General features: G+C 35.5%; 1 protein-coding gene across 1 annotated transcript; it reads left to right on the forward strand.

Annotated features, from left to right (window-relative positions):
- The first annotated feature begins 1,275 nt into the window (after positions 1–1,275).
- LOC112720443 (CDPK-related kinase 5) lies at positions 1,276–10,726 on the forward strand. The gene is made up of 11 exons (XM_025771382.3): positions 1,276–2,255; positions 7,154–7,284; positions 7,396–7,437; positions 7,548–7,656; positions 7,783–7,861; positions 8,060–8,356; positions 8,436–8,548; positions 9,176–9,283; positions 9,366–9,428; positions 9,531–9,698; positions 10,244–10,726. The coding sequence occupies exons 1-11, from the start codon at positions 1,740–1,742 to the stop codon at positions 10,379–10,381; spliced, it is 1,764 nt and encodes a 587-aa protein (XP_025627167.1). The 5' UTR covers positions 1,276–1,739; the 3' UTR covers positions 10,382–10,726.
- The last annotated feature ends 5,997 nt before the right edge of the window (positions 10,727–16,723 follow it).

The raw sequence follows: 16,723 nt of genomic DNA on the forward strand, positions 1-16,723 counted from the left end.
ATATACCAAAATTTATTAACAAATACACATAAATTTCTTAGTTTTTTACATCAAAACTTTGTTATAAAAGTACAAAAATGTCTTCTTTAATGCTGTATTTTTTTTTTCTCTTATTTCTTTCTTTCTTTTAGTTGAATGAATGTAGGTTCATCCTCTTCTTAGTGATTTTAGAGCATTATGTATTTCTTCTTCTTCTTTGTTTGATTTTTTTGTTTTGTTTTTATTCTTGTTAAAAGAGTAAAACAAAAAGAAACTTAAGAAGATAAAACAAGAAAGAAAAGATGAATAAAAAAAGAAGAAGATGATGATGAAAACAAAGAAGAAGAAAAAGAAGAAGTAAAATATGAGGAGGAGGAAGAGGGAGGGTTTTGAATTATGCAAAAATTATCAGAATAAAAATACACCAAAATTTCTTAACAAATATAAATAAATTTTTTAGTTTTTACATCGAAAATTGTTACAAAAGTACAAACATATCTTCTTTAATGCTGTATTTTTTTTTTCTTTTATATTTTTTAGTTGAATGAATGCAGGTTCATTGTTTTTATTCTTATTAAAAGAGTAAAATAAGAAGAAATTTGAGAAGGTAAAACAAGAAGAAGAAGATGATGATGATGATGATGATGATGATGATGATGAACAAGAAAAAGAAGAAAGAGTTGCAAGACCTGGAATAATTTATCATGGCCTAACGTAAGTAGTTATGGAATGATTAACACTTCTGCGACATTTCATTAGCAAGTTAATGTGCACGAATAATCAGATAAATTGTGTACTTTTTGGTCAGGTTATAGATAATATTCTCCCTTATCTTGAAGAAGGAAGAGTTGGACCTCTCATCGTTGTGCTGAGTTTTGAATTATGCAGAACTTATCAAAACAAAAATAGACCGAAATTTTTTAACAAATACACATAAATTTCTTAGGTTTACACCGAAATTACTTAATGATTGCGACACGTAAATTCAGTTCGAAAACAAACACACAAATAAGACTGAATCATGAACAAAAACATATCTAAATTAATTTTAGATCAGACAACGTCATTAATTTGATAAAAATTTAAAAATAACGATAATAATAATGACAATAACGATAAAGAAAATGACAATGACAATAATGACGATGACGACAATAAAGAAGGAATAAGAAAAAAATTAAAAAAATAAAAAAAAGAAAAAAAGGAGAAAGTAATAATAATGATGGTGACGTAGATAAAAAAAAAAAAACCAAAATGTTAGTAAAAAGAAAAAAAAAATGCATTATTTAAAAAATAATTATAACAACTTACTTAAGTATTTTGGATAGAACTTTATTCTTTCCAAATCTTATACACTTACGATGTCAAGCAGTATAACCAAACTACTAATCAAATTTACTACTGATATGTAGTTAGAGTATACGACCAAATTTAATTTAGTTGTTTCCGTTGCGTGCAACAAAAAAAGCGAAACTCTCGTCGTTTACCTTTTATCACTTTTCACGGATCCTTCTCTCTCTGTCTGTCTCTCTCTCTCCCCCTTCTTCTTCAAACCATTTCTTAAACACTCTCATTGATCACCAAAACCAAAATCAACCCAAACACAAAGCCATAATCTCCCAAAACCCATTTCCAAATTCGAAACTCCACAATTTCATTGCAGATCTTCCGAATCTGGCTCCGAACTCTCCATGTTTTCATGACCATGCCACTCCTTTGACTTTGACTTTGAAACTAGAATCAGATTAGGCAGAGATTCCATGGGTCTCTGCGTTTCAAAGGCTCATTCCGAGTCTCTCTCTCCTTCTCACAACAACAATTCCAAACAAGAACCAGAATCAGCATCCGTCAATGGTGGCAAGAAGTCCCCGTTCTTCCCGTTCTACAGCCCTAGCCCGGCTCACTACCTCTTCTCCAAGAAGTCTCCGGCGAGATCTCCGGCCCGGACAGGGTCGGAATCGACGCCGCGGCGGTTCTTCAAGCGGCCTTTCCCACCGCCGTCGCCAGCAAAGCACATAAAGGCGGTGCTGGCGCGGCGGCAGGGGTCAGTGAAGCCGAACGAGGCGAGCATACCGGAGGGAAGTGAGGCCGGCGGCGATGACGGCGTGGCGGTTGCCCTGGACAAGAGCTTCGGGTTCTCGAAGCATTTCAAGAACAAGTACGAACTTGGGAGTGAAGTTGGGCGAGGGCATTTTGGGTACACTTGTTCTGCTAAGTTCAAGAAGGGAGACCTCAAGGGTCACCAGGTTGCTGTCAAGGTTATCCCCAAAGCTAAGGTAAGCTTCTTTCCTTCATTTATTTATTTTCGAATAAACTACCATACATTCTTACATATTTTATTTATCCATATATGTTATTTTACTAGTAATGCTATAGAACTAACAACATCACAGCAAATTTTGGTCATTACGTTGCTAAACAAACTCAATATCAAATTCACTGTTTGAATTTCAAATGTATTTTCAAATTGAATTTCTTGATTTTTTTTTATTTTCATGAATTAAACATGTTTTTTTTTGCGCTAAATATTGGCTATAATATTGACGGTCAAATATTAATTCTTAAACTTTCTGTTTACTTATTTACATAATAAATCACAACTCGTCTACCCAAGGGATGACTTAAATTTACAGACATTTGAGTAAACGAGATGTGTAAGTAAAAGATTTAAACTGATCTTTTGACAAGTTCGCCAAATAATATGGTTCGGTATTTTAGTGACAGTTTAAGGCTCTTCGTTCCTCCAAGCGAGTGTTAAATACTTAAATTAGAGGCTTTTCTTTTCTCACATACCCAGCCTTCGATGGCAACATTTACATAACTCTATTTTTGTGTGAGTTTTGAAAAAAAAAATGTTTTATGATAGAAAGATAATTTAATTGCACCGAAACCATTGAATTGGATTGGTCAAAAGCTGCTCTGTTGTAGCTGTTGCTGAAGGATGACTTGGGAGTTTATTAGTTTTGACCAAATTTTTAGAGACACATTTATGATTTAAAAAATGTTAGAAGATTGTCAGAATTTATTGTTCTTAACTATTATTTTTAGTCATTAACACATTTTTAAACATCAATAACTAAAAATAATAAATTTTAATAACTTTTTAATATTTTTTTTATGATTTATCAGTTGAATTTGAAAAAGTAAGAGAGAGAAAATAGATAAAGAACAAAAGGTTGACGAATAGAGTGGAAGAAGAAAAAGATTTTCTATTAAGAATTTCTCATTGGTACATTTGTATATCATTTGTATATGGATGCATGGGTTTATGTTGAATCAATTTGATCATAGTGACAAGTATTTTTGAGGAGTATAAATCCGAAAAAATGCACTAAATTTGAAACATATTTAAAATAAGTGGGAGTTTGAATTGCCTTATTTTGGGTTTGTAATGTATTGTAAATGTAAATTTATAATTATAGTCAAAAGCTGCACCGTATTACTTCTTTCTTTTTCCAAAAAAAAAAAATCCCATTTTAAAAATATACTTTTTACCCCCTCAAGCATTACATGAAGCATGTCTTAAATGATTTTTATATTTTAAGATTTTTTTATTTTATTTTGGTGGAGTTTGATTTCTAGATAAAAAAGGGTGGAGTTTGAGTTGGCTCATTGGCTGGCCATCATTTGTTGTTAGATTTTATGAGCATAAATCTAGGAACTTTCATCTAATTGGTAATTGCTTTAGACCTTTTTAGGGGAGTTGGTGCGTAGTCCTTACAAACCGTGTTTTCGGTTCAAGTTGTTAGTTGGTGAAGACTTTATTTAATTATTTGACCCCTTTTGTTAATGCAGTGCAATTAGGTATCCTCTAAATATTGTCTTTTATTTAGTCTTTAGAAAAAAAATAAATAAAAAATAAGTAATTTTTCTAATTTTTTGAATAACTAGTACGTAAAAGTAGGTATTTAAATTAATTAAATAATAATAAATCTTTAAAAAAATTGACAAAAGACTAAAAGTTAAAGGACAACTAGCATTTTTGTTGTTGTTAATGGGATTCACTATTATAATATTTGAACTGAGTAGATATCTTCGGCTTCTCGGTTATTTATTCTACGCTTTGGGTTGTTTGGGTAATTATAAAAAGAAAAAGTCTAGAGGGCCAGCAACTTTTGTGTTTTGTGGCCAGCATTTAACCATTAAAAAGACTATTGATGGCTAATTGATGGTTATAAAATACAAAATTTGCTGATCCCCAAGCACTCCTCTTATAAAAAATGAGACGACGGCGAGCCACGAGACGATGGCGAGTGGCTTGAACAGAGAAGCCGCCGGAGGATGGACGCCGAACAGAGATAGAACAGAGGGTTTGGGTTTGGGAAAGGGCGAAGAGGGAAGCCGCGGAGGCACCGACAACCACCTAGGACGGCGGTGGAACCTTTGAAGAAGCTAGGGTTTTGGCTTTGGGTTTGAAGTTTTGAATTTTGAAGAACGGTTTTTCGCTTTCTTTGCTGAGTGACACACTGAAACGCACGAAGGAGGGGGGTTTGGGAGGAAGGGAGCGTGACTCGTGGGGTTTTTTTTTTTGAATCAAGCAAAACGGCGTCGTTTAGAAAGAATCGGTTGGTTTTCGGCCCGTTTTCAATTTGATCTAACCAGCTGGTTTCCGGTCAGTTCAGCGATTTTTGGGCAGTTCTTCAATTGGCGGTTTTATGCATGAGACCGGATCATTGTCATCGCTTTTCGATTGGATCGGCCGGTCTGGTCCGGTTTTCAAAACTATGATGTTTACATTTGCTTTAGTTGTCATATTTTGTCTTCTCATATGGTGTTCTTTGAGTTGCAAGTAATTAAAAAAAAATGAATGAGAATGAGAAACACTAAAAATATAAGTTAGTTTTATAATTATGATATATTTGAATATACCTAATAAGATGTGTCAAATTTGAACTTACTTAGGGTTTAGAAAAATGAATGAGGATGAAAAATACTAAAAATGTAAATATAAAATTATGAATTAATTTATAATCATAATATATTTGAATGTATTTAGTAAGAACATGTGGCAAATTTAAACTTACTTGAAGGAATTTTTGCTAATTGGTATGAGAGATTAAGAAATAAAGATAGTAGAGTCTTATGTAGTTATGTATAAATAGACCAAATAATGATGTAGTAAGAGTATTAACATGTTTAATATATATTTATTGTATTTAATTAGTATTTTATGTTTTAATTGAATAATAATAAATAAGAATTTTTTTAGAAATATTTTACTAAAAAATAAGGAAAAATATATGTAGACAATGAAAATACTAAATAATGTGAACAATAGATATATCGGATGTTCATTTCACTATGTGTACGGATGGTTATTCTAATATTAAGATTTAGGTGGGTAATTTGGAGGTGTAGTATGTTTTTATTTTATTGGTGGTTGTTCATGTTGTTCAAGAAAGTTATTGGTTACGTAGCATAATCCAAAACAGTAATTGGTTGATTTCTGAGTTTTGCCAAAAAAGCAAAATTACTGACATAACATATCCATATGGCTTAAATACAATATAGAAAAACTAAGGTATTAATTTTTATACAGTAAGAATAAATAGATAGATAAATTGATGTTAGGTACCGAAATTAATAAGGTAGGATAATACAACTAAAATTTGTAAACAAAAAATAAATAGAACTGAATAAGAATTTGAATAATAATAAAAATTTTATGACTAAATAGTAAAATTATAATTTCTTAAAATATATAAAAAAATTTATAATACTTTTTTATATATTATAAAAAAAAAAGAGAAAGTTTAGGAGTCTAGCACTTTTATTAAAAGAGGAATGCTAGGGAACCGGTAACTTTTGTGATTTGTAGCCATCAAATAGCCATCAATGATGGTTTTAATGGTGTGAGATTGGTGAGATTTCATCCAATGACTTTCTTTTCTTTGCTGGTTACATGCTGGCCAGAATTTAACAAAGTTGCTGGCCCCCTATACTTTTTCTTATTAAAATTTGGCCAGCACTTAATCAGCAAAAGAAAAATGAGTAGTCCTACACCAATGAATGAAATCTCACACTATTAAAAATACTAATGATGACTTCAAATCACAAAACTTACTGACCCTAGGCTCCTCTTACAAAAATAACACTGATACAAAGGAAATTACACATACAGAATTTTACTATTTTCTCTCTTAATTTTCACTCATTAAAAGACATACAAAACTAAGCATATTAATACCATAAGCAATGCTTCCTATTTATAATGTATGTATAGCAGTAACGGTTACAGCTTGTCATTGAGTTGTTAATTTGCCTTTGATATTCAACTTGCATTTGTAACTTTCAAGCTGTAAGCATCAGCAGGAATTGTTTGACTCAAGTCAACCTTTATTATTTTACTACCAATTTGGCTTGATATTTGATTCCAAGGTCTTCTAGATGATTATTATTTTACTGCCATGCATTGATTGATCATCAAAATTAACTTTGATACTTCCACAATTGAGCCATGGAAATTGGAGCGTAATTCGTAACAAGTTTTATGCGATAGGATTAGATGTTTTGTACGGATTCTACCCTAAGATGGGTTGTGTTCTCTCTTTTGGCAGCAGCAACCAGCAAGGCATTGAGACTTTGTAAAGTGATCCATTGATGGTGTGAGTAACGTGCCATCTTAGTTAGTAAATCTGATGCACTTGGGGCATGCAGCTATTATTGAAATTATGAAGGGCATCATGATTAGTGCATCATCATTAAAACTAGTTCCGGTATATATATATATTTCCGTGTAGATAAACCTTTAAGGTATATCACTGAACGATTCTGAAATGCATTCTTCTCTAACACTTAAGTTAGTATGAAAAGTGTATTAGAAGATAGCAGAATAATTCAGAAATCAGGACTTACTCTCTGTTGAGAGATAGAGAATGACTTATATAGCAATTAGATTATAAATGACATTGATGTTATGATCGTTTAGTGATTAACTCAGTAATCATGGCTAATAATGTAATCAGTTCTTAATATGTCAAAATTTCTAAAAGGACCAGCATTTTGAAACGGGAGGGAGTAATTTATCGATCGAAACACCTTTAGCATCTTTGACTTTGGTGTGTTTATGCTTGGTGAAAAATAAAGCATACACACCTGTTTCATGAACATCACATATATCATCTTTATTTTCTTTATAGAATAATAGATTTTGATTTGTATGTTTCAATTGTAGATGACAACTGCAATTGCTATTGAGGATGTGAGAAGGGAAGTGAAAATATTGAGAGCTTTGACGGGACATAAGAATCTAGTACAGTTCTATGATGCATATGAAGATCACGATAATGTCTATATAGTAATGGAGTAAGCTCCGAATACCATTCTTATTTTTCGTGGTTTGTAACCACCTTTTTTGACAATTGGGCTCATTGGTAGCAACCTATATCCAAATTTTTTAATTCTTGTTTATCTCAGATTGTGTGAAGGAGGTGAGCTGTTGGATAGAATACTATCAAGGTATTTGTTTAATTATTTTCTGTTGATTGGCAAAACGTGGATTCATGCATTGCTTTAAAGAATTAATGTTTCATGGTCACAGCCTATAAGATATCTGTTTCTTCTTGCAGAGGAGGGAAATACACCGAAGAAGATGCAAAAGCTGTCCTCACGCAAATTCTGAATGTTGTTGCATTTTGCCATATGCAGGGTGTTGTGCACCGTGATCTTAAACCCGAGGTGAACTACAGTTTAGACTTTTTGTTCTGACCGAAAACCCGATGCAAAATTTTAGCTTTCACTGTTTCCTATTTCTATAACTTTTATCACGTGTTGAATTCTAAAGATGGATAATTTTTGGATCAGAACTTCTTGTTCGCATCCAAAGATGAGAACTCAGAGCTGAAGGCCATAGACTTTGGGTTGTCGGATTTCGTTAAACCAGGTATATATTTACGCAATTGAGGAATGTTGGGTAACAAGTTATTTTATTGTGCCAGTAAGCTATTGGACCAACTTGGTTGAACTTGGTTACCAGAATAACTTGGTTATGTTATATTACTGTACTCAATTTATGTTCACCCCGTGTTAGCTTGATATCTTGGTCTTAAATTATGTCGTGACTTCTTGTTGTACTTAACAGATGAAAGGCTTAATGATATTGTTGGTAGTGCATACTATGTGGCTCCTGAAGTTCTACATAGAGCTTACAGTACTGAGGCCGACATCTGGAGTATTGGTGTAATCGCGTATATTTTATTATGTGGCAGCCGTCCGTTTTGGGCACGGACTGAATCAGGGATATTTCGTGCTGTATTGAAAGCCGATCCAAGTTTCGAAGAACCTCCTTGGCCTTCTCTGTCGGACGAAGCAAAGGATTTCGTAAAGCGACTACTAAATAAAGATCCAAGGAAAAGAATGACTGCAGCACAAGCATTATGTGAGTTTCTTGTAAGTTGTTGCAGGGTCTTGTTAGTTCTTATATTTCTATTCTCTTATTTAAGCCGTGTATGATGCAGGCCATCCATGGATTAAAAATTATAAGGATGTGAAAGCACCCCTCGATATTCTAATGTTCAAGCTCATGAAGTCATACATGCGCTCCTCGTCTTTACGAAAAGCAGCTTTAAGGGTGCGTATATTTATGTAGAATGTACTTGCTTTCAAATACTTGACACTGAATGTAAAAGAGGCTTTCAAATACACCTTCAGAATTTTCTTTTGGTATCTTTTGATTAGATTTTACTAGAACTGTTCTCTCAATGAATTCATATTCTTCAGCTTATTAATAAGTGTACTATTTTTTATAGGATGTTTGAACTTGGGATTAGTGAGTTCTGAGTTGACTGTTGAATAAGTAATCTAACTATCAAAATGAATCGTTTTTTTGTTTAGTGTTTCCAAATGGGTGTCGCTCAACTGTGTTTGTTTCTGATTTCCAAAAGAGTGATTTTACTGCTTGATCTTTTACTGTATAGTTGAAAAAGTTTAAAACTGATTTATTAAGATACTCCATTTAGCTTTCTCAAAAATGCTGAAATTGGATTCTTTTAAATGGCGATTATTGTATAAAATTTGTACAAATCTATAGAATGATGGTTTTTAAGCCTAAAAAGCTGAATCAGATGCATGTTAGTCTACTGATGGAAAAGTGTTTGCTTCTTTCTCCAATTTTGTTTGTCTCTATTTGTTGATCAAGTATTGGATGCATGTTTAGTGATAACTTACTAGCGTGTTATTTTCTTGCACACTACGGCAGGCTCTGTCGAAGACGTTAGCTGTTGACGAGCTGTACTATTTGAAAGAGCAGTTTGCACTTTTAGAACCAAACAAAAATGGCACCATTAGCTTAGAAAATATCAAAGCGGTTGGTTTTTTCGTCTCTTCCAATTCTTTTCATATACTTTTTTAAAAGGATCCTGTTTAAAGACTCAAATTTGACCTGGCAGGCCTTGATGAAGAATGCAACTGATGCTATGAAGGAGTCGCGCATTCCTGATTTTTTGGGATCGGTAAGTGCTGTGATTTAACTGTAGAATGCCTCTATATATATATAACGCCTTATTGTAATGTTGGCTTATTGATTACTGATACAAACGGTTTTTGGGTGGCAGCTTAATGCATTGCAGTTTAGAAGGATGGATTTTGACGAGTTCTGTGCAGCAACTCTTAGTGTTCATCAACTTGAAGCGCTCGACCGGTGGGAGCAACATGCTCGCTGCGCCTATGAGCTTTTTGAAAAGGATGGAAACAGGTCCATAGTCATTGAGGAGCTAGCTTCGGTATGATTGATTTTATTGCAATAATAGTTTATCCAACCATATCTTCCGAGCTTTTTCTTACAGTGGTAAACTGGTAATACAAATGGATATATCTAACAATTTCTGAAATTAATTTCTAGAGTAAATGTCCTATCCATTTCCTGACCATGAAGGACAAAGTGTCTCTCTAGTTCAAAAATCTCTAATCGTCCCAACCATCTAAGTAAATAGTCTAAGTGGTCCTTGTAAAAACGTTGACCTACTCGTGTCAGGACCTATTTAGACAAGTAACATGGGATGTTTAGACCAGTTACTTAGATGGTTCGAGACCGGTTAAAGATTTTCGAATCGTGGAAGGGCGCTTTGTCTTTCGACAAATAATCAGAAACCGAAAATAGCATTTACTCTAATTTCTAACAATTTCGGATATTAATTTGTCCCTCTAAGGTGAGTTTAATATGGCGTGAATGTAGAGAAATTCGAGGATTATGTAATTTCACTCATTGCTCCACGAAAATCCAACATCATTCTCTTCTCATGTATGGTTTTTATCTAAACAATCGCAGGAGCTAGGACTTGGTCCATCTGTTCCTGTTCACGCAGTTCTCCATGACTGGATTAGGCACACTGATGGAAAACTAAGCTTCCTTGGGTTTGTCAAATTGCTGCATGGTCCGTCTCGTAGTCTCGCCAAACCTCAATAGAATGAGACCCAAGAGCTTGCGTGTGTTCACCAACCATGATGCATGATGGATCTGGTCAATCAAAAGAAGAAAGAAAGAAAAAAAAAAGAAAAACTATATGCTGGTCAAAGCATCATCATCACATGAAAGAATATTTGCTACTTCAACATTATATTTTGCTTAGAAGAAATCATCGAATTGGTGTTTTACAATCCTTTTTCTTAGGCTAAATATCTTGTCCACATGGAGCAGGAATCATAGCCTGCTCCCACAGGCATTTGTAATTGTAATTGCAATTGTCCACTGTAAAGCTGTAGTGTGTTAAAGTTTCTAGTTTATAATATCTTTTGTGATTATTACGGGGAATGCTATGGTGTAGATTGTGAAAAAATCTAAACCTGTGGACACTGCGAGGATAGATTTCCTCGATGACACCTATTGCCTAGTTGTTTTTGTCCATTCACGTGAGTCAAGTACGATATCGGCACCAACTGCAATTGCAGGGATCTATACCCATTAAATTTTTTTCTTTTTGGTTTTCCTTAACTCGGGAGACCAAAAACTATCCGTTGGGAATCTACATTTTTTTTAAAGATTTGTTGATAGCTAATGAAGGCCGAGATTCAAACTCTCCATATTTATTTAACTGGATTAGTGAACTAACTAAGTTAAAGCCATTAAATTTTATTAATCACAAGTAATTCATTGTTAACGAAGAGATTAAAAGTTTTAGTTCTGGATCTTTTGCAAAATTGGGCCATACATTTAGCTGGACCAAAAATCCAAAATTATATTTATCCATGATTTTTATTAAAAATTATATTTCTTAAACTAAGTAAAAGGATTTAAAAGGCAACGAATAGTAGCTCATGAGGCATTTGTTTCTTTTTTTTTCTAACAGATTGGAACTTTTTTCGACAAAAAGGATTATAAAGGAAAAAAAACATACTAAGATATATATGTGCGAGAATCACATTATTATTCTCTTGATCTTGGGTTTGTTACGTGCATGAGGGTGTAAAGCTCTGCCTATATAAAACAGACGACTCTCAATGTGTAATTGATATATACATTCATAAACAAATACATGCAATAATACTTCCACTCTTTACATTCAATCTGCCACTCTTTCTCCCTTTACCTCATCTATTAGAAAACATCATATGGTATCAACAGTCACATGATCAAGTTCTTGATCATGGGCTTCGTCATCTCGAGTTCATCTTCAAAGCAAGCGTTGATTCCCATTCCAAAAAAACTGGATGAAGATAACTCCAATACTTGGCGAGCATGGTTAACAATTCAAAGTCTCAACTTGGATTCACTACAAAAAATGTGCTGATTATCGCCGGATTTTAGGACAGAAACTACCGGCAATTTCGTTTAGAGACTGTTTGATAACTACTTTCGTTGAGCTTGAACCGGTACCATCGGATTTATATTTCTACCAAAAAATCCGACGATAACAGATGGCACGTAATGTATTTAATTTGGCGTGCGTTTTACAATTGAATTTTTTGGCAGAAATTTTCAATAGTAACTCATTTTGGTGGAACGCACCGTTTTATTTAATGAAACTACTTTTATTGTCGGATTCTTCTGCCGAAAAATCCTACAGTAATTTGAATACTTAAGTTTCGTGATGAAATCCTCTCTCTCTCTCTCTCTCTCTCTCTCTCTCTCTCTCTCTCTCTCTCTCTCTCTCTCTCTCTCTCTCTCTCTCTCTCTCTCTCTCTCTCTCTCTCTCTCTCTCTCTCTCTCTCTCCGTAGCTCCACTCATCAGCCACCATCTGCCAGTGTCATCTTTACCCAGCGCGTTATCTTTAGGTAACAACCCTAACTTAACATTGAGTTTATTTTATTTTATTTTTATTCTAAAGAGGTAAATGCCGAATTGGTAACCGAAAGATTTTGACGCTGAGAAAATAGTACTTGACTTTTGTTATTGACAAAATAATTCCTAAAAGATTTTAAAACTTGACAAGCGTGCCCTCGAATTCACTGGAGCACATCTTCGGCGACCACGCTGCTGACATGGTCATCGTGTTTTGCTGAGATGGCAGCATTCCTAGACTAATTACTTAGATGTAATTAATAATTAAATTAAATCAATAATAAGTAAAAATTTCCCAACCCTAATTCTCCCTTCCCCTTCCCGAATACACTCTCGCTCTCTCACTCTGAGACGGGCTAAAATGGCGCCTCAACTTCTTACTCTCACAGAGCCGCATAGTCGCCGTCTTGTCGCGTCGTCCATGCACCATCTCGCTTCTCTCCGTGCAGTCAAGCAGAAGAACAGGACACACAGCAGCGGTGCCTCACTCATAGACCTCGTCTCCGTGTCTCTCGCCGGTAGCTATGCCTCGTCTCCCCGCTGCCAATCGATGCTTGCAACAGCTCGTTGCTCGCTGTAACACCCTAATTAGCCTAGGCTTTACCTCGCGTCGTAAAGCAAAGGTTAATCAAAGGTTACGACAGTTCTAAAGCTGATACATATAATGTATAAAAAGGGTTAATATATTCTAGAAGTCCGATGAAGAATATAGCTCAAAAGAGGATTCGAAAAGCTCAAACGTACTAACGAAACTTCTAACTTAAAGCATAAGAAACAGATGTAATATAAACAAAGATAATAGTATAATAGTGTAATATCATAAGAAACTAGCCATGGCTCGCGGAGTTTAAGCCGGCTAGCCAAATACAGGCAAAAAAGAACTAGACATTAAAAAAAACAGCTTATACAATTTTGTTCTCTCAAATACAAGCCTCTAGACAAAAACAAAATACAAAAGTGAGAGATGTATACACAAAATAAATCAAAAGACCCAAAAGGTATCCGAATCCTCCGCTTCTGTCACCAACCAGACAACTCATCGAGGTGGGTTGCGACCTGCATCTGAAAAACATAATAGAAATATGGTATGAGAACCGGAGGTTCTCAGTATGGTAACAGTGCTCAATGATGTAGGATATAAGACCCCGGGACGCCAAAGGCAATCCTAAGCTCCATATCCATCACAAGATCTCATCTTAAGGCATACTAAAACAATAAAGCATAATAATATAAACCTTAGTATAAATAAATAGGGTATTCTATCTTAAGGGATTCTATGCTAATCAAACACCGCTGTTCCACAGCCTTTACCAACCGATCCTCCATGCGATCCCATCGCCACCGCCTTCCGAACCTCCTCAATCCCAGTAGCAAACACAGTTATATACAATGCAAGTAAAACACAAGTAGAGGCATATAAAGCAAGTAACTCAAATAGCATTTAGACATGTTATACAAATAGGCATACAATTATAAGTCGGCAAAGCAAACAAACAGATAGAAGATGCACATGATGAATGCCTGTCCTACTGGCTGTGATATCACATTGTCGGTTCAACTGCCAACCCAACACATCTCCATGGAGATGTCGTCCTTCGGAATCATTATTAGGAACCCCCGAGATATAGTGCTCGGATCACTGTCCAGAATTTTGTGCCTGCACACTCTGATGATCCGAAGGGATGCGAGCGGAATACTCTTGCCACCGACCTCGCATCTCAACGTAAGTGGGATCCAACCACCGTCCTTACGCCGCCGCCGCTACCTTGACAGGCAGGATCGAACCGCCGTCCCTACCGAGCGCATAGCATCTCATAATCATAAAACAGTAGTTCAGTGGTTTTTCAGAAAATATTTTCAATACATCAGTGATTCCTCATCACACATTCGAGCCCTCGACTCATCTCAACCACTGTAAATTCACATTTTTATTCCGAACTCAACAGTTCTTCGATCCTCATCTCATACACCAACCATTCATCACATACCATCGAACCGTCCTCAGAACGCCAGAAACCTAGGCCTCCATTTTTCTAATTTTCCAAATAATATCATCTAAAATCCTTAAATTCTTTCCCATGTTTTAAATATCCAAAATTAGGCCCAAGAGTCTTAAAAGGGTGTGATAGAAGCTTACAACCTTGTTGGAAAGGTGAAATAGTTGAAAACAAAGTTTAAATTTGTAAAACAGGGTTTTATGGTTTATATTGTGTTTAATTGTGTGGTTTTATCAAATATTTACCCACTTATTCATTAAATTAGCATGTATTTACAATTCCTTCCCAAAATTACTCCATGGTTGAAAACTTGCTTCCTAGAGACTTTTAATTATGTATTTTAATTCTCCTTTATTTCATTCGATGCCGTGATCTGTGTGTTAAGTGTTTCAGGCTTTATAGGGCATGAATGACTTGGAGATTGGAAAGGAGGCTTGCAAAAATGGAAGGAACACAAGAAATTGAGGAGATGACCAACGAAAAGCGACGCGGACGCATGGCTCACGCGACCGCGCGAATTAGAGGAAATTGCAGTGACGTGCTCGCGTGCCTGACGCGAACGCATGGATTGGAAACTGCACAAGTGACGCGAATGCGTGGACGACGCGCACGCGTGGCAAGGCAAAACGCTGGATGACGCGATTGCGTGACGTGCACGATCTGCAGAATCTGCAGAATTCACTGGGGGCGATTTTGGGCCTTGTTTTGACCCAGTTTTCGGCCCAGAAAAGCATATTAGAGCTAGAGAACATGCAGAGACCAAGAACAATATTCATTCGGTATAATTTTAGTTTTTAGATCTGAATTTACTCCTCCTCTAGATTTTCTCTCTACACATTTATAGTTCTTAGAATTTTTGATTTTATTGCTTTTTGGATTGGGATATTGAGAAGGGTTATTACCTCCGTCAAGACTTCATCATTCTAGTTTGTTTCCTTACTTGTTACTTACTCTTTCATATCCTTAATTTATTCAGAGTTACTATTGGATTATTTTTAGAATTTATTAATACAAGAACTATTTTTATTTTTTTATTGATCCTTTTGATTATTATTTATCATGTCTTTCTTTATTTCACTTTCTTATTTCGTGAATTTTACATTCATAATGAGCGAGTAGTTTCATAACTTGATTGGGAGTTGGTTGAAAGGAGAACCTTGAGTTGGAATGCTCAAGAGTAAAATTATAATTGGGTTTAGCGTTGGGTCGCCCTCTAATCACTGACACTAGTCCTTCCCAAGGGAGAGGATTAGAACTTGTGAATAGAAACTGATTTCCAACTTGCTTGACTTTCCTTTATCTGGTAAAGGATAACTGAGTAGACAACCTTCAATAACTCCAACAAGGATAGGATTTCCGACTAATCTACTCCCGGTCAAGGTTTTTATTTAAATTACATAAATTCTCTGATTTAATTTCCTGTCTATCAAATTCAAACCCTTTTGGAAAACACCTGATTAATAAAATAGCATATCTTTCTGCAACTCGTCGGGAGACGACCTGGGATTTATACTGCCAGTATTTTAATTCTAATTTTGTGACAACCCTTCTAAATTGATAAGTGGATTTTTGGTTGGTTAAGAACTATACTTGCAACGTATCTCTTATAATAATTTTTTAACTCGCCAATTTCCGCCACGTCAATTTTTGGCGCCGTTGCCGGGGTGTTGCAATAGAGTGCTAAGTTATTGATTGAAATTTATTTATTTGCATTTTATATTTTTTTGCTACTATGAGCTGCATGTTTCTTTTGTTAAATGACGCGTTCACTTCCTGATCCAAGCTTGCCAGTATTTGATCCTGAAATTGAAAGAACTATTTCACGTATAAGGCAAGCTCGGCGTCGGCTAGTCCTCCCCGAGGGCGAATCTGAAACGTCACGTAAGGAAGAAACAAGCTCCCTTTCTACTGATTCGGTTGATTTACGTGCAGGTGACATGGCACCACCTAGGAGAGTTACGATCCAGGAGGCTGGAGCCCCTGATTTTACAATGCAACCGTTTCAAGCGCATTACCCAGCAGTGGCTACAGATTTTGAAATAAAGACTGCACTACTCAACTTGATGCCTAAGTTTCATGGCTTACCTGCTCAAGAGCCTATCAAGCACCTTAGGAATTTCCAAGCAGCCTGTTCTACTGTCAGGCGTGATGGTGCAGATGAAACTTCTTTTCTGTTAAAAGCCTTCCCGTTCTCTCTTGAGGGAAAGGTGAGAGAGTGGTACTACACTCAACCCGCAACAACTGTTTCTGACTGGGATACACTTAGAAGAGAATTTTTGGAAAAATTCTTTCCAGCTGAAGTTACTGATAAACTGAGGATAGACATTTCCATGATTGTTCAGGACGAGTCCGAGACTCTCTACGAATACTGGGAACGCTTCAACAATCTTTTGAAAGCATGCCCCCACTATATGATTGACAAGCTAGTGTTGCTCGGCTACGTCACACAGGGCATGAGGCCTCAAGATAAGACCACATTGGAAAGTGCTAGCAATGGGTCTATGAAAAAGTACAAGACCACTGATGAGGCAT

This window comes from Arachis hypogaea, chromosome 11, assembly GCF_003086295.3.
Source record: "Arachis hypogaea cultivar Tifrunner chromosome 11, arahy.Tifrunner.gnm2.J5K5, whole genome shotgun sequence".
In the NCBI taxonomy this organism is placed as follows: Eukaryota; Viridiplantae; Streptophyta; class Magnoliopsida; order Fabales; family Fabaceae; genus Arachis; species Arachis hypogaea.